The sequence below is a fragment of the Lissotriton helveticus genome, chromosome 6, assembly GCF_964261635.1.
Source record: "Lissotriton helveticus chromosome 6, aLisHel1.1, whole genome shotgun sequence".
Classification (NCBI taxonomy): Eukaryota; Metazoa; Chordata; class Amphibia; order Caudata; family Salamandridae; genus Lissotriton; species Lissotriton helveticus.
The window spans coordinates 1,616,744,907-1,616,772,749 of record NC_136067.1 but is presented as its reverse complement, the minus strand read 5'-3'; the positions used below and the strand labels follow the sequence as shown (position 1 = coordinate 1,616,772,749).

Sequence of the window (27,843 nt, the reverse complement as noted above, 5' to 3'; positions counted from 1 at the left end):
AGCAGAGAGAATACGGGAAATTGACCGTATTAATTTGGAAAAATCACTTTCTGTAGTGGACAATGGGTTAATGACTCTGTCCTCCAGAATTTTTTCTTTGGACAGCATTGTGTCTTCAGCAATCGACATATTATCGCAAGACTTACTGTTATTACAACACGGTCAGTCACAATTGCGTTCTATTGTACAGCTTGGCTGGACGTTACAAAATCTGCGTTCAGGCTATGTGCCTTGGCGTTTAATCAACACAACGTCACTCTTCCAAATCTTTAACCTTACTGATAGACAAATCGGTATGGCACAAAAGGGTGCTGATTATACAATCTTGAGCATTGAAAAACTCGAAAGATTACCAGTGACAATGTCAGAACGACCTGTCAGTGAATGGATAATACATGGGATAATAAATATTCCAATCTCAACCTTCAGGTTTCAATACTGCCAAAAATATATACAGGCTGGCATGTACGAGAAATTGGGAAAGGGGTACCTTAAAACAACATGGAACCTGCCCTATTCACATGCATGTGTCAGTAATAAAGGACAGAAAGTGTTTCTTAGTGGCAACAATTGTGCGATGTCACTAAGTGGCACACTTCTGTGTAACGGAATTAGTTTGCATGGAGCCTGTGAAGGGAATTCATACAACCTTTCATGTCACCAGCAAGGCGCACCTGCAACAGAAATAGAACCATTCTTTCAAAGACTCTATAATGGGAGTTACATTCTTATTGTAGACCGCAGATGTTGTAGTCTTATGCCCGGGACTCCTTATCTAGTAACTACGACTGCGAAGGTCAAGTGCTGTGGACGCTCGTTGTTCCCCAGCTCCTTTCCAGACAGGGAGGCAAGGGCATGGCCCGATTTGAAAATTACTTCTATTCGAATAGATACTTTAAGCAGAATGAAAACAGTGCTTCTTCAGACGCCTACCAGGCTCTCGTCATCAAAAGAAACGTATGATCTACAAGTCGCAAGGACGACTGCAGAGATACATACATTATTATCAACTAATTGCCCCGTACATTTCGCGGAAATCCTGAATGAAATCTTAAATATTTCTGATACCAATGGGGTCTCAAAGGTATTTAAGACAGTATTTTCGATGGCATTAACACCATTCAAAGCCATACTGGGTATTTTTCCAGATTTCGTCCATTCGATTTTTGGCGGACTTCCCCTGATCTTGGGACTAATTGCAGGAATCCTATTCTTAGTCCTTATTTTTCGTTATGGCAACCCATGTCACAGACAAAACTCTTGCGACAAGGGAAGAAACAATCCTAGCCATTGGATACCGGGACCGGATATCAAAAATCCTGGGACTCTCCCGGCTTAGAGACCTGAACATGACTTGGTTTCTATCATTTCGACCAATGTGGCAAAGATGTGTTTTACCTGTATTGAGGTGTCTGCTATGCGGAGAAGAATGCGTGTTAGACACCTGTCTGACGCTAAAATCGGATGCGCCGATGGATGCAGAAACATTGTTGAGCCCGATAAAGGTTCATGCTTTGTGCTGCCCTCAAAGGCTACCAATCCTGATGACGGCATTCGTGGAAGCTTCACCACTACGATTGATGGGTAGTGAAGTTCAAGATGAAAGCAGCATCGAACAGGTACGACCTTCTGTCAGCAATGCGAATCAGAATGTCAATGGAGACAATCATGCACAAGAATGCATGATTACACCTATTTCCGAGTTAGTGGAACTTTCCCAGGAAGCTGTTGACAGTTTTTTCGAAAGCCTAAATGATATGATGTTCTCACCCGAACAGAAATAGAGACTTTTGAGCAAGCTCGCACACGGCGTTCCCTAAATTCGGCCTTCAACTTTAAATAATAAAGTCACATGAACTATTTTTCACTCCAGTTCACGGACAGCAACTCTTTCAGAAGCCCCAATTCATTTTTTCGGTTTTTCGGGACACTTATCTTCTGCTTAAAGTAAGAAACTATTCCTAAAGAACTAAGATTTCTATTTTTTAGATACTTTATAGACTTTAGCTGCCCGCTGGTATGTTCATAAATATTTTATTCTGTGATGGAATGGTCTCGAATCTTTTTTCTGTATTTAAGAAACCATTTCATGTGTAATTCTCATATACCAAACGAGCAATAATGTATACAAATGCGATTACTTTGGCATTATTCTACAGCTTGAGTGCATACAATATATATGTCTGCAATTTTTCAGTATATTTGAAGAATTTCAAAATGCATTTATGTATTTTGGGGTGGTAAGGTATACACACTACTCTATAGTATGTTGTACTATGTTATACTATGCCTAGATTAGTAAATATGTCCATAGTTAGCGTGGAGTGGGTGTCATGTATTCCTATAGGCTCTGAATCGATCCCCCTATTCCTGACCCTATTCTAGTTAAACAAACCAACAAGTTAACTAGCAGTCAGCCCATGAGGCAGAAAACCCCCATGATGCAGATACCGTTATCTGACGCAGTCACACTACGGCACAGGAACGTGTTATCTGATTAGGTCATAACGCTTGCGATCTAATTAGACAAGCGATATTCCTCCAGCCCCTGATAAGGCATACGGAGTTCTCATAACAAATCAAACCTATGACAACCTGGGCAAAACCCTGGACATTGTTTTGATTTCACCGAGAACTTTAGTAAAAGAATGTGCTAACGAGCAAATCGTATGACATCTTTATTGACGTATCTATGTCCATCCTTACGTCAATCTCGGCACCTTAAAGGTATAAATATTACCGATCTTGCCATATGCAAACACACGCGGTGGTGACGAGACGGAGCAGCCATACTTGCCGAAGCCAAGAGCAGAGCAGACCCCGCTGGCAGCAGCCCCGCCTTCCTGACGCGCTGAGAGAAGCTGCTTTCTCCTGCCGAGAATCCAGCACCGGCGTTTCCGGGTAGCCCTCGCAGGCAGCCTGGAATATCGAGACCAGAGAGAGAGATACCATTCCTCATTCATCCTAACTTCCAGGTACAGAACTGAATAACCCCTCACAGAGAATTCTTTAGTTATTCACTTGGCAAAAACAAACTTAACTTAAACTGTAACTATCTATTCCCGCCCTCGTATTAGACTTAGGTCAGGTACACGGGGTAGGCGTATCTAGAAACACCAGTTGAGTACGTTTAGTCAAATGTATATGTGTATGTAATATATTTTATTCATTTTAAAACATCTTATGGCTTAGAAACCATATCAATGTTTTTACAGTATTATTTTATACTCTTGCTTTTAATGTATGCACTTTACTTAACTATAAGTATTGCAATAATATCGATCCATTTCTCTTGTATGAGAAAAGAGACTGATCAATAAATAACACCTTTTTATTGAACACGCCCGTCTCTTCCTTTTCTCTACATTCTGATGAGACTAAGAATGCACGTACTGACTGAGTAAAATAATTTGCCTTTTGTTCACACGACTCTCGAGATTGACTCTTGATTAGGGGAGAGCAAAGTTGTCATGTTCTATGGTTGTCAGAAACTAAATCCCTTCTTGTCTAATCAGGGAAGTTAAGTCCTCCTTGAACATTCGAGAAAGTTTCTAGTGAACTCTGAGCTAAGCTGGCAAACCCAAAACTTTAAGTCTAGTATCGACAGTAGTAGACCTAGTTGACGTCTGGCCTAGGCCTTTACTGCTGTAGGTATTATTCCAATGCGCAGAGCCTATTGGGAAGATAGGAACTACTCTACACAACATCCTCCCCCCACCCAATCTGGTCCTCCTTCGAAACGCTAGATCTGTGTACAAGAAACACATCTACGCCGAAAAGGCTTCCTTCTTCCGATCACAGCTCTCTCGAGCAAAAAACAAACTCAGAAAACTGTTCAACATTATTAGAAATCAAACCTCCTCTACCCCACCCAGCATGACGGCCACCACTAGCAAATGCGAAGAAATAGCTACGTTTTTTTCTGAAAACATTGCCAAAATTGACCAATCTTTCACTCTAACCCAAATCCCCCCCAACCCCCTCAGTTCCCCTGACACCACTTCAGCACCTTCCCCTCTGCTCACACCCCATCTGTTCTCCCCACCCCTACCATCTTTAACCCAGTCTGAACTCCCCCCCCGACAACACTCAACTCAAAAACAACGCCTCCTGGCTGAATTTCCAATCTGTCTCAGAACTTGAAGTCTGTAACATCCTGTCCGAACTAAAACCATCTTCCCACACTAAAGACCCTCTCCCATCTTCCCTTGTCCAAGACCTAAAGCACGTCATTGTCCCGTATTGGACCCTTATCATCAACTCCTCCCTTTCATCGGGGTGCATCCCAGTCTACCTCCAACTCGGAAAAATTACACCAATTCCAAAAAACCCTAAGGCCGACCCAAATGACCCGCACAACCTCCGCCACATCTCAAACCTCCCCTTTCTCTCTAAAGCCCTTGAAAAATGTACCCTCCATCAACTGGATAAACACGTTGACACCTACAACCTACTTGACCCCCTACAGTCCGGCTTCCGTAAAGGCTGCAGCACTGAAACTGCATTGCTAAATATAGTTGATGGCATCCACCTTGCCATAGACAATAGCGAGACTTGCCTACTCATTCTCCTTGACCACTCAGCAGCATTTGTCACAGTTAACCATTCAACCTTACTCTCTACACTTAAATCTCAATTTGGTCTTAATGGCACCGTCCTCAATTGGTTCAAATCCTATTTCCAACACAGAACCCAACAAGTAAAAATCCACAACTGCCTATCTAGCCCCACTCCAGTCTCCCGTGGTGTCCCCCAAGAATCCATCCTCTCTCCTGCTCTTTTCAACCTTTTCATGGAACCCCTTACCCTCATTCTCAAACAAGCAGGCATTAACTATCACCTATATGCTGACACTCAATTCTACTATAAAATTAAATCCCACTCTGATGTTCTGCACCTTAACACCACCCTTATTAACATCCAAAACTAGTTCCATTCCAATCATCTCAAACTTAACCCTAACAACACTGAAATCATACTCTTCTCTCCTAAAAACAACCCTCTCCCCATCCTTACAGGGATCACTGACTTTACTGCCCTTAACTGTACTCTCTCCCTTTCCGAATCGGTTAAATCCCTCAGCATCACCCTCGACAGTAAGTTTACGCTCAACTCCTATGTAATAAACTCGGCCAAAGGCGCATTTTTTAACGCTCCAACATCTCCAAAAATTCAAACCCTTCATTCCAGCAGAAGATTTCATATCAGTTGTACAATCCCTAGTCCTCTCGAAAATCGACTATGGTAATGCCCTTCTCATCGGCTCTCCCAAAACTCACTTGGCCCCCCTCAAATCTGTTCTTAACGTAGCGGCTATGATTATAACTGGTTGCAAACGCTCTGACCACAACGCGCCAGCCCTAAAGAACCTTAAATGGCTTCCTATTGAAGGCAGATCCTCCTTTAAATTAGCGTGCATTACTCACAAAGCCCTCCCTCAAAAAACCTTTCAAACAAACTCAAAAAAGCAGGCAATGCCCATTCAATGAGAAGCACTCACTCTCTCCTTGTCGTCCCCCCATTGTTAAAAAAGAAAGCCACACAATCTTGCTCCTTCTCTGGTAAGGCCCCCCCAGCATCTGGAATACCCTCCTCAAAGATCTACGACGGAATCCTTCATACATCAGTTTCAAAAAAGACCTTAAATTGCACCTGCTCAACAAATACTGGGGTTCATAATCATTCTATGCCCATACTTTCCTTCTTGAACCCCCAACCTTCCCCCCCTTTCGCCCACCTCTCCTGCACTCCAACAACACTAAATAGCCCCCCACCTTACCCATCCACACCTCTTGCGTCCCCCTCGGTTCACCTCTCTCCTTAAATTTAGCCACCCCCCCTCCACTCTCGCCTAACCCTTTTGTTTCATTTAAAATATGAGTCTAGTTCCTTTTTATTGCTTAATTATTTGTAACTATGTTATCCATATACTGTCTAGTAAATAGTTCCATCCTTTCACTTTGTATGGACAATAACGAGACTACCTCCTTTTACTGTTTAATAATTTGTAATTTTTTATTTCAATGTTGCTTAGCAAATAGCTTCTTCCTTTCACTTTGTATCATAACTAAGATATGTTATTTACTTTGTTGCGTAAGCCTATTATATCTCTATGTTTCTTTTAGTTGCCATTTGTTTTTGTAACCCATGTGCTATCGTCTTCCCAATGTAAAGCGCTCTGATACCTAAGGGTGAAGCCAGCGCTATATAAAACCTCTTAAATAAATACCGTACCAATCTGGATTCCTCATAGGGTGCAGCATGCTAACCACCACAGTGAACGTTTTGGATGATATATACTGTATGTTGAACAAGGGTAACACTTGTCTCCTCATCTTCATCAACCTCTCAGCAGCCTTCAAAATAAATGTTTGTTAGAGCCATGTCCTGGAAACTCGCACAGGTTTCAAAGGATGTGACCCAAATCGGTTTGCCTCATTCCTATCTCCTCATCAAGGGTGACTGGAGAAGGAAATTTAGCCTCAGAGTTATTTCAGTGTCATACAGGCTTATGTCTTAGTCTCTACATTGTTCACTTTCTACTTGGAGCTCCTGATGGATCATGCTGAAGGAGTCAAGTGTCTTTCTTCACCAATATGTAGATGACACTGAAATGTATCTGAGGATTTCTTACAGCCTCTTATACTAGCATGCCACATGGAAATAAACTGCACTTCCTATAACAAAATAGTCCTCTACATACAAACCTCCTACCACTAGATGACCTCAGCTAAACATGCATTTCCAATGCAATTGGTCTCAGTTTTTTACAGTTAGAGCTATTAGCATTGTAACGGAAATGTGTTTTACTTATGTGCGAGAGAGTGCAAGTGAAAAAGTGATAGAAAGGGAGAGCGAGATGGTATATAGAGATAGTTAGAGTTATTTACATATATAAGTGAGATGTAGAGTGAAGAGAGGGAGGATTAGAATGAGATAGAGGTTCATGAGAGTAAGAGAAAGGTAAAGTTACATGCTGGCGGCAGGGGACACTTGTAAAAAGCACTGTCAGGGCAAAATTGCTCCCAAAGCTACTGATTATATTCTAGTGTCACCCTGTGCTGTCATGCTTTACAAATATACTATTGCGATGCAAAACAAAGTGCTGTGGATGCATCATGGTGGCCAGTAGCACACTCTCACCTGGTGCAGAGTGTCCGCGGGCAAATGTGTTGCCCTTAAGAGCTCGCCCACATTATTATTCCTGGCAGTGCTCCTTCTGCCCGCCCTCCCTATTTAGCATCGCTGCGTTTTAGGAGCTAAGCAGTAGCAGAAAGCTCAATGTACACATCATGGTGGCCAGCAACATGCTGTAACCTGGTGCAGAATGTCCGCTGGCAGCTGTGTTCCTCTGAAGAGCTCGGCCATATTGTTGTTCCCTGAGGTGGTCCCTCTGCCCGCCCTCTCCTTGTAGTATCCCCCCCAAACAGCTGCCGCACAAAATGAAAATGGCATGCCGTGCTGTTTAAAAAAAAAATTAGAATATATTTTTTAAAGTTTGTTGAGCCGCGCATACCAAAAGTAAAGCGCGCCACCGTTGCTGTTTAACAAACACATATAACATTAAAAAAAAAAGACTTAGGCGAGCCGCGCATCTGAAAAATAAGGCGCGCGGCCATCATTGTTAAAGATTAAGTTGCTTAAAATTTTTTAGAAAGCGATAACAAGTACACACCATGGAGCGGGGAGGGGAGGGACCAGGGGAGAGAGCCTCTTTAAAAGATAAAGCTTGGCGTCCATGTTTGGATGCCATGCAGAGCCAGGAAAACACATGGACTCTGCTTTGTGGAAGAAGGAGAGCGTCTTTTGTCTGCAATAATAATAATCCATATTTGTAAAGCGCGAACCATCACCCATTAGGGTCTCTAGGCGCTGGGGGCCATCGGGAAGATTAAGCAAGCTATTGCCCAGAGTCACATGGTGCTGGGCTAATCTGTCGCCGGCCCCGGGTATCGAACAGTGATCCCCAGATTCCGGAGTCAGTCACCCTGGCCACGGCGCCACACCTCTCCCTGCAACATTAATTAACTAATTAGTGCTCACTAACTGTTAATGAAACCTAGACAGTAAGGACACATGTAAGAGGGGCTGTCCTCGTGGGAGGTAACAACAGAAGAGAGGAAGGTACTAAGGAGGGACTGCTAAGCCTATTTATGAATCAAAAGCCATAATTTACAAAGGACAGTAAGAGGAGTCAATTGAACAGATGGGTGGAAAATCGGCGGAGCTTGAAGTCCCTACCTGAATACAGCATGTATTGAAGGGACAGCACAAGCGCTGCATAGGCGAGACCTAAAAAAAAAGTGAACCTTCTTCTGTTCCAACATCTGCATTTGCCAAAAATCAAAGGGTGGATTTAGGAAACTGGATTCCTTAAGGAACAATCACAATCCTTACCAGGGTGAACTCTCAAGGTCACTAAATTAATTTAAGCTCAACCCCCTGGTTGCTACAGCACAGAGCAAACAGACTTAAACTTAGGGGAATATGCATTCATGCATTCTAAAACAGTAATCAAGTCAAAATGCAAAACAATAAAACTCCCCAACAGAATTTGAAAAATTGAGTATAATGTAATAAAATTACACCAAAATGACAAAAATTCAAAAAGGGGAACCAAAAGTTTCAATATTTATAGCTTTAAGTAGGAATTGTGCCAACAAATACAAAGCTCCAATGATAGTAAATGACTTGTATAGACCAGACCCATTCGCAATTTGAGATGGACTCAGATAGAGCATGCATCGGATAAACTAACCAGGTTCGTCCTGGTCAAAGAGTTTACCTTCTAACTCAGTCATTTAAGTCCTAATCCACCACAGGAATACAATTTTTGAGCTCCCCATGAACTCATGGGAGATATTTAGAGACTCATAGGGTGTCATGCATAGACCAAAAGCAGGGTCCAGTCCAGGTCCAGTTGCCACTGGTCAGCTGGGTATCTCTAGGAAAAAGCTCGCTGGTAGCTTCCTGTATCCCGGTAGCTTGCTGTATCCCTGTAGCTTGAACAGTAGATCAGCCTTATGAACCTTGGCGTCTAGTTGTTTGTCCTGGGTACAAGAGGGAGCTGGTCAGTCCTTCAGTACTCCTTTTAGGTCACTGACAGCAGGTCCAGTCCTCTTCTGATCTTCCACAGTTCCAGGAAGTGTTCTCAAGCGGTTGCCTAAAGATGCCACATGCCTGACTGGCACTAGTGCTAACAGGTAGGAATGACTCATGGGCATGCCCTAACCAATGGAGTAAATGTTGCCAGGGCCAACCCTCCACAAACTTAGGGCATTATCAAGATGGTAAAAGTCAGGGCCCTAGAGAGCCAGCAAGCAAGTGGAAGCACATAGGTGACGCTCCTCTTGCCTGGGGCATAGATCCATCAAAATCCTAATGAAGGAGGCATCCGCAAAGCATGCAAAATAACTTAAAGGAAGCGGCAATCTGTACTGACCGTGCCGGCTGATAAGAATCGATGCCACAGTTCGAGTGGATGCTGACACACGGCCGACTGCCAGACACAAGGCCGACACAAGATGGCAGAGACCGGATTGCCAGATGCGTGGTCTCGAACCCCGTAGCTATCACGGAGCGTGACTGAGCCCATGGCTGATGAGCTAGGATGTTTTTTTGAGGACTTCCTCAAAAAGTCATCCTCCCGCAGCCCCCAATCGGCGAGGGAGGGAGATGAATCCAGGGCTACCTCTCCACTGCTGAACACTGACTGGCCCGGACGCTTGATACTCAACTAGGAGCCACACAGTGAGCATTGTATTTTATATTTTTCTTTTACAGATGGGTGGGGCGATTAGCCAAAATCACAGATTAGACTGGTTTGTTATTACCAGGCTCCGAGGTTAAGAAACACCTGTACTCGTCTAAATCACAAAGTCATTGGACAACACCGATACTCTGTTGAACTCCGGGCACTCCTGTACATTTGGGGTGGAATGGCAGACTCTCTTGCTTACAACCCCCTATGGATATTCCCCAAAGGCTGGATGCTGTGGTTTTGCTTTGTTTCCTATTGTGTTATTTTCCTTTACATCATTATGATCCATATTTTCGTATTCAATGTAGCTCCTACTATTTCGGAGCATTAGGCTTGTCACAGACTCTGCTTTGTAAAGTACCAAGGCTCCTCTGCCTGGTATATGCCCAATATGCTTACATTGGGTGGGCAATGTTTTTGGGGTTTTGCTGGGAACTGTATTTGCCTGCGGGATTGGACCACGGGTGTGGATGGTGGGCGGGGGAAGGGATTTTTTTTTAATACAGCAGTAACGCGCATGTAGCGTATGATAATGAGACCTGCAGCATAGATACATACAACATAGACATGGCTCGCTATGGCAGCGAGGGGGCCATTGATCAGTTAAAAATATGCAAGCCAACACATGAGGGCACCTAAAACCCCTATAAGTTGCGCCCTCCGCAAGAGAAGGCACATTCTCAATTATCTAGGAGCCACGTCCAAGTAGCAATGTTACAGGAGACACACCTGGATCCTGGGTCTCCATCCGGGTTTGCCGGGAAGTGGGCCGTGCATAGATGCTTTCATCATTTTCGACGTATTCCAGGGGCACTGCTATCCTAATAAAGGCTGGAGTGAGCTACTGTCTTGTAGGTACGCTCCAAGATCCCCAAGGGAGATTCTGTATGATGTGGGGACAAATTGCTGGGCAGTCCATGACACTAGTTAATTGCTATGCACCAAATGATGACGATGCGCAGTTTTTCGATAAACTCTGGGGCCTCATGTTGGATATTGGCTCTATGCATTTGGTGTGAGGGGGGACTTTAACCTTGCCTTGAACCCAAGTATGGATCGTTCCTAGGGCACTGTCGAGCCTCACACTAAGGCACGGCAGCACTTAAATATTACTATGGCAGGACACCACCTGTTGGATGCTTGGAGATCCTTACACCTAACGCTCAGAGAGGGCACATTCTTCACCACTGTACATCCTAGCTGGTCACGCATAGACTAATGGCTACTCTTGGCGGGTCTTTGCACTTAGCTGAAAGAAGCCGAGCACCTTGCACGCACGTACCCAGATCACCCCCCCTTTGTTGGTGAAACTTTGCCTCCCTGTCAACAAATCCCCATATCGTTCATTGAGGCTCCAACCCACAGTGCTTCTAGATGCTAGCTTTCAGGAGAAGTTGAGGCAGGAGATACAGAAGTTCTTCCCACGGAATATAGGGAGTGTACCGATGATGGCAAGCGTGTGGGAAAGCTTTAAAGTCAAGATTCGGGAGATGTGTACATCCAAAAGCGGGGGAATCCTGCGTGACATTAGGGGCATGTTAGAAAATACTGGAACAAGACATTGAGGCAACGGAGACCTCCATAATAGAAGCTCCCACGTCACAACAGCGAGTACAGTCAAAAGAGCTGATTATAGAATACACAGACACCATGGAAAGAGAAGCTTTGTTTTGCTCTGAATACACTCACGCCCACATATATGGAGAGGATGAAAGACCCGTCAAAACACTAGCCAAGACAATAAGAGCCTCCCGATTCTCAAATAACATATCCAGCGTAGAAAACGAGGAAAGTATATTGCACACAGACCCGAAGACAGTCCTGAATATCTTTGCTGCTCATTATCAACACCTCTATAGCACACATAGAAATGGTCAGATCGATGTTGCAGCATATTATGAAAAACATTTTTTTTAAATGATGGTAAAAGGCTCTGGGCGCACTAAAAATGGCCTCTGTGGACTCGGGGAGAAGTGAGCGGCGTGTACTATGGTATCCTGGAGCCCTTCCACATCTAATACTAAACTCCAGTTTGAGACAGTCACTATACCCACAATAAACAAACAGACAGATGTCTAGAAAGACAAAAGCAGAGTCCTTCAGCAACCAGACAGTGAATCCACAAGAACTGTCTTGGCTTCCTGTTCTCTCCCCTTTCAGGTGTGCCCCAAGGGATATATATAGCAGATCTGTCAAGCAGGATTTTACACTCAAGCAGGATTTGACACTTTAGTATCAAAAAGAATGTCCACGTTCCCCCACTCTGCATATTCTATGGAATTCAGAGGAGTCATCTTTGCCCACTTAGATTAGCCTAATGTTTGCTCATGGGAGGCATTCCACCCCTATTCACACTTATTCAAGGCTAATTGCTGGCTGTGAAAAAATGAAGTCATTGCACATTTTCGGACAGGGAAAAGGTAACTTTCAAAAAGTTACTTTTCCCTAATATTTATTGAAACTCAACTCCACCATTGAATTAAATTTTTAATAACTAATACAAATAGTTGTTTAATTATTTTTCTAGCTGGTCCGATTCCCAAGATAGAGTATTAGTATTTTAATTTGTACTCTGGTTTTCTACATAGGACAGCTAGGCCCGTAAGAGTGAAAATAGCTGTTGGGTGCTAGTCACTGTAAGGACTTGTCAACATTAAATCTCTAGATGATCTACTTTTAAATACCATGCACCCTACCTTGTGGGCTATGTGGCCTACATACCAGTAACTTATTAATATGTAAAAGGAAGGTTTTGACTAGTCAATATAGTTTATGTTGACATGTCGAACTGCAGTTTTTACTCTGCTGTAGTGAGAATACAATGATACGCATTAAGCCACCTTTGCATTGCCACTGCAGTATATAGCACAATAGGTGCTGCAGTCCACTAGCAACACTTAACTTACATGCCCTGGGTACACCTTGTACTATATACTAGGAAACTTAGAGGTAAATTAACCATGCCAATTTGGATTATGCCAAATCAACCAAGTTTAAAAGGGGCACATAGGCCCTTTCCTACTGGTTAGCAGGGGCTAAGTACAAAGAGTTTTACAGCCAGCAGAAAAAGATAAGCACAAATCAAGGGAAACCATGTGAAAAGATGGTAATTTCCTATAGGGGTCCTCCCCAGCAGATATAATGAATGAATAGTTATTACATAGCTCTCAACTTCTCAAAGATTAACCGGTGCTTGGCAATCAGAGATGAAAATATTGGCATAGTGCGTCAGGCGTCCTTCAATCCCTAAGATTGGATATATAGGTTTTCAGCTCTTTTTTTAATCTAGATTCCTCCGAGATAGATCTTAGATAGAAAGGCATCTGATTCCACATGCAAGCTGCCTTACTGTGAAAGAGGAACCCCCTTTTTTAAAAACGGGGGACTGTGAGTAGGCCATTGTCACTGGTGTGCAGCAGCCTCCCATGTCTATATTCATTGATCCTCTCATTCAAGTAAGCTGGCCCATTGTTATGGAGGGCTTGATGTGTCCATGTCAGAGCACTGTACATAATACATGCAGGGACCAGTAGCCAAAGTAGCTTTTCTCGAAGCAGAGATACCAACGCGTTTTGGAGTAGTTTATGGAATAGGCAGACAGTCATGCTCTAGACTACTTGTAGACACTGTACCTAATATGCAGGGAGACTTAAATACGAGACAGTGACTTAGTCCAACCTACAGAGAATCAGTGCCCTGACCACAGTAACTTCTGCATCGGGAGGCAGGAAGTTAAGAAACATCCTTAGCATGTCACAGAAACATGATTGGTCTGAATTTTGGTTTAAAGTGTTTTTATTCATTTTTTAATGAACGATACATAAAGCCCACACTTACATCCACTGGCCAGTGAGGGGAATTCTGTGTACTCATGAAGGAAGTGCAAAGGAAGGGGGCTGAATTGGTCTGAATTTTATAGATCTTATCCTCTCAAAAGTCACTGAGTCTCGAGCATAGGTCTTGATCTCTGGTGGAGGGGTTGCAGTCTTTGGGCCCATGAAGCTGGAGACAATTTTGAAGAGCTCCTTCCCATTATTATCTGCCTCTGTGATAAGTTGAGAATAGAATATGCTCCCCATCCCCTTTATGTTCTTATGATATACATTCAGGGCAGATTTGTAGCAGGTTTTGTCTGTTTTATGGAAGTGGTGACATCACACCGTTTCCAATTTTTTGCATGATGCTCTTTCCAAGACTAACTCCTGAGAGAACCATCATGCTGAACGGCCCAAAGCCCTTTTTTAGCGGTCATCATGGGGGCCACAAATCGGCTGCCTTTGTGAGCCAGGTCCTAATAGCAATATCACCCTCTGAGACTGAGTCCGATATTATGGGTTTTGACTCAGTGAGAACGCTTCGAAGGCCCAGAACAGAAACCAGGTTTCAACATCTATTCCCATTTTTATGTTGGGGAGGTCTAATTTGTTTCAGCAATTCAAATGGCCAGGAAAACGGGAGTAAAAAGTGGTCTGACCAATTCACCTGGAGCGGGTTCTCCCAGAGTATCGCTGTGTTAGACAGAATGCTATCTATGGCATGCCCTGCCCTATGCATCAGGCCCGTCTCAGCCTGCGCAAGGTTAAGTGATGCCAGAGCTTCCAAAAAGCAGATGGACAGCTGATTATCTGCCCTACTCAGGTGTATATTGGTGAAATTTGCATAGCTAAAACATTTAGAGGCCAAAGAATGATCCAGGGATGCTATGAACTCACCTGCGTATCTTGGGGAAAGTAGGCCAAAACACCTGAGCAAGAGTGATTCGCTCCGGGAGAAATGCTGAAACTGAGTGATTCTGTTCCCTTCATCCCCTCTAGCTTGGGAGAACTAGCCCCACTCTCCCCCCACCCGGTTCATGGCAATTCTCATCGCTAAGTTGGAAAAACCTGGAAAGACCATCAGCACTGGTGTGGTCAGTCCCAGGGCTGTGTTCCACCATGAAGTCCATATCCTGTATGGAAATAAACCACCTCAGGATTCAGGAAGGCTACAGGGTGGTACAGGTGCTTCTTATTGAGCTGTGAAAGAATTGCCCAATGCCATATTTTGAAGCATCTATCTTAACAACAAATTCTTTACTCAAGCTAGGTGCCTTGAAGATGGGTGAGGTGCATATGTCCTCCTTTAGGGTGTAAAACGCCTTTTGACACTCCTCTGTCCAGATCATATTCCTAGGCTGCTTTATGGAAGTCAGGTCATCAGTTAGGTGGGCAACAAGGGTTCCATGCCACTTTATAAACCTCTAGTATAGTGATACTCATGAGGCCCAGAAATGCTCTCACATGGGTCTGCGTCTTGGGAGGCTCTTAGGCCAGGATGGTTTGGCTCTTGTGCTGGAGAGACTGCACATGTCCTCTGCCGTATATGGCTCTTCCTGGCCTTGGCAATCAGGCATACCTGCAGAAGGGCCAGAAGCACTTCCTTCAGGCAGGTCACATGATCTTCCCAGTGGGAGCTGAAGACTGCAATGTCGTCACCAGCACAGAACTGAGTTAAGGTCTTTGAAACCAATATCTTTTTCCTTGCATGACCTGTCCTCATAGATAGAGGGAAGACTCCATTAAATGGATATTTGCCTTTTAGCTCTGAGGTGCTCTTACTGTAGCAACAACTCTTCAATATTCTGCCAGTAGGGCCATCACAAAAAATGGGAGGATACTGACATCAGATAGCCTCAGCGGAAAATAGCAGAGTATCAGGAGTTTCCAGGCCCAAACTCTCCTTGCAGGCCATCTCTAATGGTGGACACTGAGTAAGCTTAAGCCACACATGACACGTTACCAACAGCCACCGAAAGAAGACCAAGAGAGAGGGCTGGAGGATGCAGGTCAGCATAGGAAGGTTCAGGATGTTTCAAGACCGCATAAAACTCCAGATCCAGAAATAAATCTTAGGTCTTAGCAGCAACAGATAAAAGAATTGAAAGATAAACATCACAGGGAAAGCAATGGTACAATCCAATGCAGGCTCAGAAATGTTGATAGGAAAGAGTCAAGAAAATGCCCTGAGCAGAGCCAGGTGTTTGATGGAGCAGGTGGCAACTACTATAGCTCCAACCGTCAGCCTAACAACAATCGCCTACGGTTTATAAGCCGTAGGCACATATGGAGGAAAGAGAGTATGAGGCAAATAACCTTTTGGTATTTAACAAAGAATGCTAAATTCATTCAGATCATTCATACAGATTGTCTCTAAGTCCTCCACGCAACACTCATCTCTCAGTGAAGCAATCATCAAGATACCATCATCAACCTAAAAAATTAAACATGCACATGAAGCTTTGTGTCAGTAGCAACCTCAGGATGGGAACTGCACAGTGGGCTAGAGAATTTTGGACTATGCCTACAGCTCCTGGATCGGGGAAAATCGATTCACAGCCCCAACCTACAGCAGGGACTCCAAGGATCAGTCGGCCAATCCCCTGGAACCAGCTGCAGAAGAAGCCCAAACCAACAAGTTGGTAGCCACTGCAGAGGAGTGCTGCTACCAGTCGCCGGGCGCAGAAAAGGACACATCGGAGATAGCCAAAAGTTGCACTCATATCTGCAGGACCTGGTAGTGCTATCAAAGTCCAAATTCGTCATACTTAAGGACACCAGCCCCCGCCTAAGGAATTCACCCCAACCGCGTGCAAGGAGACTAGTAGCCCAGCATCGACTGGCCTGCTACTCCAATGTAGAGGCCTTCAGGAACACAGATATCTGTGGCCAAAGTCGGCCCTCATCACCTGTGGACCGAGGAACAACCACAAAGACACCCCCATCGACTGCACCTCAACCAGAGCATCCTCTGAGCATCTTATGCCTGTATCCTCAGCATCAGCACCACTCCATTGATGTATTTGGCGGTCGTCCTGTAAAGTTTAGACCTTGCCTTAAAAACACTCTGGTGACCAGGTAACTGTTCAAAGTATGCTCTCTGGTCCCCTAGACCTTTTCTCTGTCGGATTTGGTCACCCAAATAGGGCTTGAGTGCCCGCACTACCTCTTTCAAACTTTTGAAAAGTTTACAAACTTTTTGTTGACCAATGCTCGTTTGTGGTTGCATTTAAAAGTGATCAAAACATCTAAAACATGTATCTCCGGAGCACGTCAATAGATTTTGATGATCAAGTTCTCTAAAAATTCGTAAAAATATGCACTATTTTTATAAATTGTTGTCCAGTCTCTTTCTTGTTCTGTGACTTTCCCTTTTATTTGTTTGGTGATGGTAACTGCTTTACACTGGGTTTGATGGCCATGCCTTACTGCTCCAGCCACAGCTACTCAGGGTTGATCTAGCATGAAGTAAACAATACTGACAGGATCCGGTATGGTATATGCAAGCGTATACCATGATAATGCCCTACATCCATATCATATAGTACACCCAAATCCTAACATCACTCTTCCAGTAAAAACCATGATGCACAATGTTGTAGTGTGATAAATACTTGGTCTGTGCTGTTATCCACCCAGGAGGAGAAAGATATGCTGTACCTGCCATAGTGTGGAATTACGCCAGCAAGGAACATGTTGAACATGACTGAGCAAGAGAGCGGAGACTGGGCTGTGATGAGACACTATGCAGTACCTCTTAATGGCTTCTATATGAGAACTATGAGAGAATGTATAGTAAACCTCAGTGTGGACAGAAGTGACCTTTTATTTAGGAAAACAAGAGAGGGTCTGGGTGAAAGTTTAAGGACACCAGAGTAATTTGAGTAATTTTGCTAATTTCGTATTACTCTTGTAAGTCACAATTACAAGATTACGCCACTAGCATCATTAAGAGTAATTTGGAGTTAAAATGCCTCCTGCAAGAGCACAAGAAAAGAGCACAAGTGGCTGCTGCTGTTGGTTTTCTGCAGTAATTAGCGCTATTTTCCTAGTGCAAAAAGCACCCTCACATCTATTTGGGACACAAGGGTGCATTTTGCACTAAGAAAATAGCGATAAAGAAAACAAGTTACTTACCTGTAACTACGGTTATCCAGTATTGGTATCTTTCATAGATTCACATGCCAGAATCATTCCCCGTCGACGAGGCGGGAGTCCCACGGTAATAAAATATACAAAAGCAGTGCCTTAGAAAAAAATTTGTAGTAGGCCCAAAACTTAGCAGCCTATCTACCTCATTATATGAAAAGAACTGCAAATAGTTCCAACCGATCAGCTGTCAGCACCCTCTAGAACCTTCCCAGCAGAGGCAGTTCTCCTCAGATTTTCCCAGCACAAGTGAGAAGTACGTATCCCTAATAAAGAACTGTTCTGCCGGGGAGGAGGGTGGGTGCATGTGAATCTATGAAAGATACCAATACTGGATAACCGTAGTTACAGGTAAGTTACTTGTTTTCTTATCCAGTATTGGGGTATCTTTCATAGATTCACATGAATCAGAATAGCAAGCAGTAAGCCTATGTCTGTCGTTTGCGGAAGGTGGGAGACAAAGCATAATTCTATATATCCCCCACTCATCCGGAAGGTTATAGAGCACTAGAAATGTAAATATACATAAATGCAGAAACCTTCTAAAAAGAAAGAATTATATTCAGATAACATATTTCATATTAAAAACAGCATTTGACAAGCAAAACATTACAGTGCATTATGCATACTCTTATGTCATGAATCTAATGTGAGAGACCTTTAAAAGTCTAACCTTAATGAAGAAGATGCTGCAGCACCGCTTGTCCCACTGCTGTATCATTCTGTGATGCCGATTGCAAGCAGTAATGCTTTGTGAAGGTATGGACACTCTTCCACGTAGCAGCTCGGCAAATGTTTTCCAGTGTGACCCCCAGCAAATAAGGCGGTCGACGCCGACATCATTCTGATGGAATGTGCTTTTACCTTTCTGGCTAAAGGCTTGTTAGCCTTTTCGTGACAGAATTGAATTACTGAAGATAACCACCTGGCTATCGTTGCTTTAGTCACGGCTTGTCCCAGCGCAACTTGACCATAAGCAATAAACAACTGGTTAGATTTCCTTATGTCTTTAGTTTTCTGAAGATAGAACTTTAGACAACGTTTCACATTCAGAGAATGTAGGGCCTTTTCTGCCGGTGTGACGGGATCCGGGAAAAAAGACTTTAACTTTACCGGCTGGTTTAGATGAAATTGAGACGGTACTTTAGGAATTAATTTTGGATTTGTTCTCAAGGTGACATAGTCCTTAGAGAAATGAAGGAAAGGTTCTGAAATCGTGAAAGACTGAATTTCACTAACCCTCCGCGCTGAAGTGAGAGCTAGCAAAATAGCCGCTTTCCAGGTTAAGAATTTTAGTTCAGCTCTATGAATAGGTTCGAAAGGCCTCCTCATTAACTGGGACAAAACGATATTAAGATCCCATTCAGGAGGTGGAAGTCGAATTGGAGGAAAGGCTCAAAACAATCCTTTCAGAAATTGCTTTATCAGTGAGGAAGAACATAGTGAAGGCTTGTTCGAACTTTTTCTGAATCGGGATATGGCGGGAAGATGTACTTTGATAGAAGAGAATACTAGACCCGCTTTGGCTAGCGAAAGCAGGTAAGGTAGGATATCTTCAGGTGGAGCTTGAAGAGGATGGACATTATTTGATTCACACCAACAACAGAAGCGTTTCCATTTGAAACGGTACATTCTGATAGTACTCTGAGCATGGGCTTGAGACAGAATTGCTCTACAATCTGCAGAAATCTGGAGATCCTTAAACTCTAAGAAATCAGGAGCCAGGCATGCAAGTGCAGCGATTGCGGATCCGGGTGAAGAATCTGACCTCCTTCCCTTGTCAACATTGAAAGTGTCGGCTTGAGACAAATATGAGGCTGTTGAGATAGCAGAAGCAGTTCTTGGAACTAGTACTGCCTCAGCCAGCGAGGAGCAATGAGGAGAAGAGTGCAATGTTCCCTCTTCATCTTTTGCAGTATCCTTGGTATTAACGGTATCAGGGGAAAAGCAAGTATGCATAGATTCCTGACCATCTCATGGACAGGGCATTCCCTCTTGACCCCCGTTGTGGAAATCTGCTGGCCTAATAAAGGCATTTGCTGTTCTGTTTCGTTGCAAACAGATCTAGAGTTGGTGTGCCCCATCTTCAAAAGATCCTGTTCACCTGTTCTTGTTCCAGTTCCCATTCGTGGCAACCTGCGAGAGATCTGCTGAGGTTGTCAGCTAGAGAGTTTTGAACCCCCTTTACATGCTCCGCTCTGAGGGTTATGCCGTGTTGTATGACCCACTCCCACATCTCTTGAGCTTCCTTTGATAGAGATAGAGATCTCGTTCCCCCTTGCTTGTTGATGTAAAACATGCTGGCGGTATTGTCCGTACGCACCAGCACTGAAGAATTTGCAATCCTCGGAAGGAACGCTTGAAGAGAAAGGAAAATGGCTCTTAATACGAGACTGTTGATGTGTTTCTGCCGATATTGGTGAGACCATCGGCCTTGAATCTGGAGGTCCTTGAGATGACCTCCCCTTCCTTCCATAGATGCGTCCGTGGTCAGAATGAACTCTGGAAGGGTTTGAAGAAACGTGAGGCCCGGAGACAGATTGCTTTCTTTCGACCACCATTGAAGAGCATGCCTCATTCTGGATGTCACTTTTATGCGATCGTTGAAAGAACCCTCCTATTTGCTGCCATTGTCGGTGCAACTCCTCTTGCTCATCCTGAGTCTTGCCAAGGGGACTAGACTGATCGCTGAAGAGCACATCCCTAGAAGAGACGCATATGTTCGGACAGAAAGTGACTTTTTTGTTCAGATTTGTCTTGCCAGTTTTTGAAGTTTGTTCTGCCGCTCTTGAGACAAGAAAGTCTTGCACTGTTGGGTGTCCAGTGAAGCTCCCAGAAAGGGGAACACCTGTAGGGGTTGCAATTGTGACTTCTTTGCATTGAGATTGAGGCCTAGATTTGAGAATAGACGAAGGGTGCTTCTGACCGCTTGTCTTGTAACCAGTTTCGATGGTCCTTTGAGCAGCCAATCGTCAAGGTATGGAAAGACCTGTATCCCCTGGGACCTCAACGCTGCAGAAACTGGGGCCAAACATTTTGTGAATATTCTTGGTGCCGATTTCAGCCCAAATGGGAGCACCTTGAATTGAAAGTGGACGCCAGCCACTGTGAACCGTAGGTATTTGCGATGTTTGGGGTGTATATGGATATGGAAGTAAGCGTCTTCCAAGTCCAGAGAAGCCATAAAATCTCCTTTGTTGAGACAATTGAGCACATCTGCCAGTGTCACCATGCGAAAACTTGGTTTCTTCAAGAATTTGTTGAGTTTGCGCAGATCCAGAATCGGGCGCCACTCTCCCGACTTTTTCTTTATGAGGAAGAAGCGAGAGTAAAATCCTTTTCCTTTTTGCGAGATGGGAACCTTCTCTATCGCATTCTTGCGAAACATCTTTAAGGCTTCTTTGAACAGTAAGTGATGACGAGGGGGAGGCGGGCTCTTGGGCGGAGTCGTAGGTGGTTTCTTTAAGAACTCCAGAGAGTGTCCTTTTTCCACTAGGTCGAGGACCCACTGATCCGATGTGATGCTCCGCCATTGTTGGTAAAAGGCGGAAATCTTCGCGCCCACAGGGAGAGAAGGATGTTGGACTGGCGTCCGGCATAGCTCATTGACGCTTGTTGGAATCTCGTCCCTGATTATTTGATCTTCGTCTTCCTCCCTGACGAGAGAAATTGCTGGAGGTAGATTGCCTGTATGAAGACTGGTAATACGGCTGTTTATACTGAGATTGGTATTGCCTGTTCTGTTGGTTGTGGTAATTTCCCCTAGAAGAAAAACCACGACCCCTTGTGCCTCCCTTATATTGCAGGGTACCATGTGATTTCGCGGTGTCGGTATCCGTTTTGATGGCAAGTAGGGCGTCATCTATGTGCTTACCGAAGAGCGAGTCCCCATCGTAAGCCATGTCAAGGATCTTTGTCTGCACCTCCGGTCTGAAGGAGGTTGCTCTGAGCCAACCCTGGCATCTGAGAACCGCAGCACCCGCTAACTGTCGAAAGTTAGTATTTGCGATGTCTAGGGCGCAGTCTATTATCTCCGATGCCGCCCTCTCCCCTTCAAGCACTATCCTTCGTGCTTCCTGCTGACGATCTTCAGGTATCAGCTCCAGAAATTCTGATAACTCAGACCACATCTGGCGGTCATAACGTGCCAAAATTGCCAGAGAATTCGCTGCCTTGATGGATGATGCAGCATTGGTGGAGAACTTTTTGTCTATTAGGTCCAATCTCCTGCCCTCTTTGTCCGGTGGCGTTGAGATTGGAGTGGATAGTTTTTTGGACCTCTGTTGAGTAGCTTAGGATATCACAGAGTCCGGACGTGGGTGGGCCACCAAACAAGATGGAGTTTCTGGTGGTGCTCTATACTTCTTCTCAATACGAAGAAGGACTGCCGGGACAGAAGCGGGTGTCTTCATAATCTTAAGACCTTCCTTCCAAATGAAATCTATAATGGGTATGGCCCTGGTGATCCTCCTATACCCCTCTTTAAAGTCGTGCAAAAAGCAGTCTGACTGCTCAATAGTAACTGGCAGTTCAAATATTATAGCAGCCCTTTGCATGATATTGTGAAAGCCGCCAATGTCCTCCGGCGGAGAATCAGAGGGTTGCGGCAAAAGAGGTGAAGGCATGGGTATTATGTAGTCATCCCACGGATCCGCAGGTGTGTTGCCATTAGGCAACTCGCCTTCCTCTCTTCCATCTTCATCCGAAGAGGAAGTATCCCGATCCTCTTGTGGTGTGGGGTCTGCAGTGTGTCTAGGCGACACTGAAGGCTGCGGTGGTGGAGGCATAGGTACTTCCGCTGGTAACGATGGTACAACCGGGGTGGATGGTGTAGGTGGGAACCTTTGGCGATAGTCTGCAAACATGGCCTGTAAGTCCTGAATCAACGAAGGAGGGAGATGACTTGTCTCCTCCGAACATGGAGCTCTGAATGGTTGTCTATAGAAAGGTGTAGACAAATCTTCTTGATAGTAATGCTCCTGTATATCCTCTTCTTCATCCTCTTCCTGACATTTTATTTGTAATTCGGATGGATGGCGTGCAATACCAAAGGGACCTTCTTCGTCTCCATCATCCTCATCAGATTCCTCCTCTTCTACATATGTTTCCAAAATCTGCGATGGTAGCAGAGGGAAAATATTAGAATAGTCCTGCCTATGATAGGTCTTCAACTGGAAATGAGTGTATGCCACAGGTGAGGCATGAGCCACCTGAGGTAGAGTAGGCCAGGGTCTTGCAGGTGGAGTCGTGATAATGACTGGACTCTTTGTTGATTTAGGCGTCGACGGACTCGTCGTCGATGGGATTGTCGTCGGCGGTGGTACTGTTGATGGACTTCTCGTCGACGGGGGGCCGTCGTCGATGGATTCTTCGTCGACGAGGCTGTCGTCGCCGGAGCTGTCGTCGACGAGGCTGTCATCGACGAGGCTGTCGTCTACTTTGATGATCCAGTCGTCAACGGGCTCTTCATCGACGAGATTTCTGCGTTCGACGAGATTTTCGTCGTCGACGGGCTCTTCGTCGAAGATGATTTCGACGGGGCTTTTGTCGACGATGGAACTGTCGATGGAATGGTCGTCGACGATGATTTTGAAGAAATGTCCTTAGCCTCAGAAGATTTCTTAGAGGAAACCTTGGCTGACACAATAGGTGAAGTAATAGCAGAAGTAGACACCGTAGTAGAAGAGCTTGAGGTGGTAGAAGTCACAGAGACTGTGTGAGAAGATACCAGAGAAACAGTTTTTGCCTGGGCTTTACTCAAAGTTTTAGCTGAAGATCCTGAAGGCGGAGAAGATGGAGATTCAAGAGGAGGAGAGGAGGAGCTCCTTGTGGGTTCTGAAGCTCTATGAGAGGATTTGTGTTGTTTTTTCCTCTCAGGAGAAGAGCTATCTCTGGATCTGGCTCTTTTGCTGGATGTTGAAGCTCTGTCCTCATCATCTGTGGAAGATGATTTGAGCCAAAGAAGATCGCTTGCCTCCCTGTCCCTGATGGTTTTGGCAGGGAAGGTGCGACAAATCCTGCAATCCTTCATAATGTGATTGGGATGCAGGCAGTAGATGCAGTCTTTATGCTGATCATCTACATTGACCCTCTTTTTATCACAGGTCCTGCAGGCCTTGAAAGGGGCTTTTTTCTCAGACATTCTGAAGAGAAAAGTAGAAAACTGAGTAGGCACTCAGGGAGACTCCCTTCCACACGACGTGCGGTGAAAATCTGAGGAGAACTGCCTCTGCTGGGAAGGTTCTAGAGGGTGCTGACAGCTGATTGGTTGGAACTATTTTCAGTTCTTTTCATATAATGAGGTAGATAGGCTGCTAAGTTTTGGGCCTTTTGGGGCCTATAGTCTTGTCAGCCTGCTACAAATTTATTCTAAGGCACTGCTTTTGTATATTTTATTACCGTGGGACTCCCGCCTCGGCGACGGGGAATGATTCAGGCATGTGAATCTATGAAAGATACCCCAATACTGGATAACGCTGGGTTACACTCTTCGTGTAATTTATGGAATCTTGAGTAATTTTGTTGTAATTTAGTGTAATTATACTACAACAAATTACATGAGTTACGTTCACCTCAAGACAATAGTAATCATATTATGTGAGTTATCCATTCTGCTTGGTGTATAATCTCTCTTCCTGTTCAAATGGTACATCATTAGAATAGCGTTTCACAAACTTTACTATTTTATATTGAGAAAGGTAATTTAAATACAATTTAAGAAAATCTGGAAAAGGTACAGCAAGAAAATCAAAGTAAGAAACAAATCGGTCTTTTGTTGAATACTCACCCACAGCGATGTTTCCATGAAGGTCTAAGGCTATTACACCTAATGAAGTAACAAACAAACTTTGTTTTCTAACTTAATTTGTATATCAGTTTTCGATGATACATCTACAGAAAGAATAACAACAACAGTGCCTGTTGTAGGGCAGCAATAAATAGTAATTAGTGAACAATGACGTTCAGTTTCTGATCCAATTTTAGTAACGATGCAAAATGATAAGACATTGCCAAGCAATTGCATAAGTGAAACCATATCAGTACTTGCTCAACCTAGCAACACATCAGTACATATTACCAATAGCGTCTTCTGATGGTAAAATAGTACTCTAGCCCACCCTACGCCTGCTTGATGACAAAACCAATCAACCATCAAGAGGGCCAATGGGATTAGTACATGCTGTTCGGATTATCATCATCAGCTCTAATGATAAGGGATTGTGGTCACTATCAATGTGAGGGATCACAGTCTCTATTAAAGCAGCCCATAGCCTAACATCCAATAGGATATAATCCAGCGTCTCAACTCCTGCAGGCGATTGAATGTATAACTTCCCTTTTTATCGGAAGTAGACCTACCCTTACAAGCCTAAGGGCAGGCTTAGCACCAATGCGTTTAGTTGCACTGTAAAAGGAAACCATTTAACTGCTGGTAAAGTGACAAATTAGGTATAGACCAAGCCTGATCTTCCTCTATAGAGTGAAGCCTAAAATGAGCATCTAGTGGCTCAAACTGGCAGTTGAGGTCATCTGCTACGATTTTTATTATCTCATTTGGGACTGAAGCTAAATGTGCAATTAGCAAGGTGATCACATCCGACTCAGGTTTTCTACCCCTGTGCCTGCAGTAATTATTATAGACATGACAAGGGCTACAACCAGGCAATGCAAGGCTAATATCAAGAATGTCCGGTGAGCCTAGTTTAACTTCTTTAATGACAGCCCACAATGTAGTTTTAACCCAGATTGTTACTTCCCTGAGGGCCTACCTCTCCCAAAGGAGATTGCCACCTCATTATAAGATGCAAACTCCTGCTGGTCAAGGGGGGTAGTAGACCATGTCTCCTGGAACAAGCATATTTCATACAAATCAATAAAATTATACCACTCTGGTGTTGCAAGTTAAGAAGATAGTCCTGCAGTGTTCCAGGATACCAATTTGAGGGAGGTAGCAGAAGGCACATCTGCAGCAGTAGTGGTTGTGGCAGCTATGGAGGCACGATGGTCTATCTACCGGTCACCAAGTCAATCAACATTTGCCAAAGCTTCAAATTGGTTATTAACCAGAATGACAAAGGATGAAGATGGCAATACGGTGGAAGGGACAGCTGAACCGTTGGAGCACTTGGGTGTAAGCAAACCTGGTTTATAAAAGTAACCCAAAGGGAGTGGTAAAATATTGTTGCTTAACCAGGGAAGGTGATTTAAAATGAATTATTACACAGTCACCTTGTTGGTCCACAGGCCCAGGGCCAATCTAACCCAAGCTTCTTGTCAGCAAAATATTGCTTCTCAACTTGAGGGGGAAGTTCCTGTGTCAGCTTAACCAATGCAGAGATTTATTCAAAAGGTTGTTACGCGTCTCTTTCGCAATGGATGGATTCCTGATAGAACCAGAACATAAGGGCAAGATGGTGAGGGTAAGTTAATCACCGGTTATTTAATGATTTGAGCTGAGCCCCGTGCTAGCTCTGTTTTTTGTCTAGCGCAAGTCTTCAGGGGATCCCTTTGGCAGTATCTCATATAATTTAAAGCTGGATCATTATCCATTGATGGTGAAATCAACAGAAGTTTGCTTGAGAATTGCGCCCTTGCTATGGTACCACCCTGTGCTAAAGGAAATGATCTTTGGGAACTTTCAGCCCATCTTTGATCCATGACTGCGGCCTGCATTGGTACTGCAGCTGCAACAGGGTTTGGGCATGCTCTGGCCTAGGTGGTTAATCACCTGGAGTAATTGTTCCATGCCATCAAACCGTAGAATATTTGGTGATACTGCTGCCAGCAATATGTCTTTGAATTTCGCAGAGCAATCCTTCAATAACTATACCCCATCAAATTACTTAAAAAAAAAATCTTATTGCCATTTATATATCACATAGACATCGTTTTGCAGGCAGATATCGAGATAACAATATAGTCCCCCGTTCCTCCCTTCCGAGCATGGTGCAGAAATTGGTCATATCATCTTCCAACATTTACATTAATCTGTCCTTACAAATCAGGGAGAACTAACAAGGGAGAGACCAAGTTCCTATTTGCTTATTGTTTCCAATAGAATAATGTGCACACAATATCTACATGAATCTTGCCAATCCCAACTTACCTCTCCCCCTTCCCTCCTCCCTCTTCTACTCCAAACATAAAGTCACAGTTCAGATGGTACTGTATGCCTGGCTGCTATGTACTATTCCTGAGCGCTTCATGTTAGGCCATGTTATTTCTTTCCCTTAATGTCTCTCCTGCGATGCAACATCTCCCACACCCCCAGACTCCTGAGTTCCCGTATCGAGCCCTCCTTTAAGGTCTACCATCATTTGATACCACGCCCGGATAGCTTCCTTGAATTTCTCGTCTTTATGCACCATCTTCATTTGCACCCTCTCTGCCGTTGCCCACTTACATATATCTTTCATCCACTCTCCCACCTGTGGGGGCCCAGGCCTGAGGGCCTGAGCCACACTATGATTATGCGCCTCCTTGCCAGCAACAACCCGAATGAGTGAAAGCGCCTACTTAAGTTTTTACTTTTGGGGCTAGGTATTAGGCCCAGCAGTACTTGTCAGATTTCTTTAAGTACCACCCATCCCGTGGCTCTCCGAAGGCGTGTTAACACCGCATCCCAGTAGGAGGCCAGTGTGGGGCATGTCCAAAGCATATGGATAAAGTCTGCTACCTGTGCCTTACACCTCAGGCATTAAGCACTTCGGGTGGGGTAGATTTTATGCAGTGTATTCGGGGTGAGATATACTTGGTGCACTAAATTATATTGTAGGAGTTTAAATTGTGCATTGGAGCTGACTGTGCGGACCCCCTCTTGGTCTCTTTCCCACTCTCTATTAGATAGCGGCTCCTCCAGTACAACATCTCATTTTTACTACACCGGCAGAATGCCGCCTGGCAAGTCATCCCTTAGGGCTCTGTATAGATGGGATATCAGTCGTCGACCCTGTGCCATGTATAACATTACTTTCAATGTATTGGTGCAAGGAGGTTCTTCAGGGAACCCCGGCCATATTTCTCGGGCCACACTGGAAATATTCCCATATTATAGGAATTGCCCCGCCCACAGATTGAAGGCGTCTGTTGCTTCCTCTCGTGTTATAAATCTACCATCCG

General features: G+C 44.3%; 1 protein-coding gene across 1 annotated transcript in view; it reads right to left on the bottom strand.

Annotated features, from left to right (window-relative positions):
- The window catches only part of LOC144763635 (N(4)-(Beta-N-acetylglucosaminyl)-L-asparaginase-like), a 391,860-nt gene that overhangs the window by 161,287 nt on the left and 202,730 nt on the right, over positions 1-27,843 (bottom strand). The window contains exon 5 of the mRNA XM_078649411.1: positions 24,512-24,550. Within this exon, the coding sequence (XP_078505537.1) occupies positions 24,512-24,550 (39 nt within the window). The remainder of the gene's footprint in view (positions 1-24,511; positions 24,551-27,843) is intronic.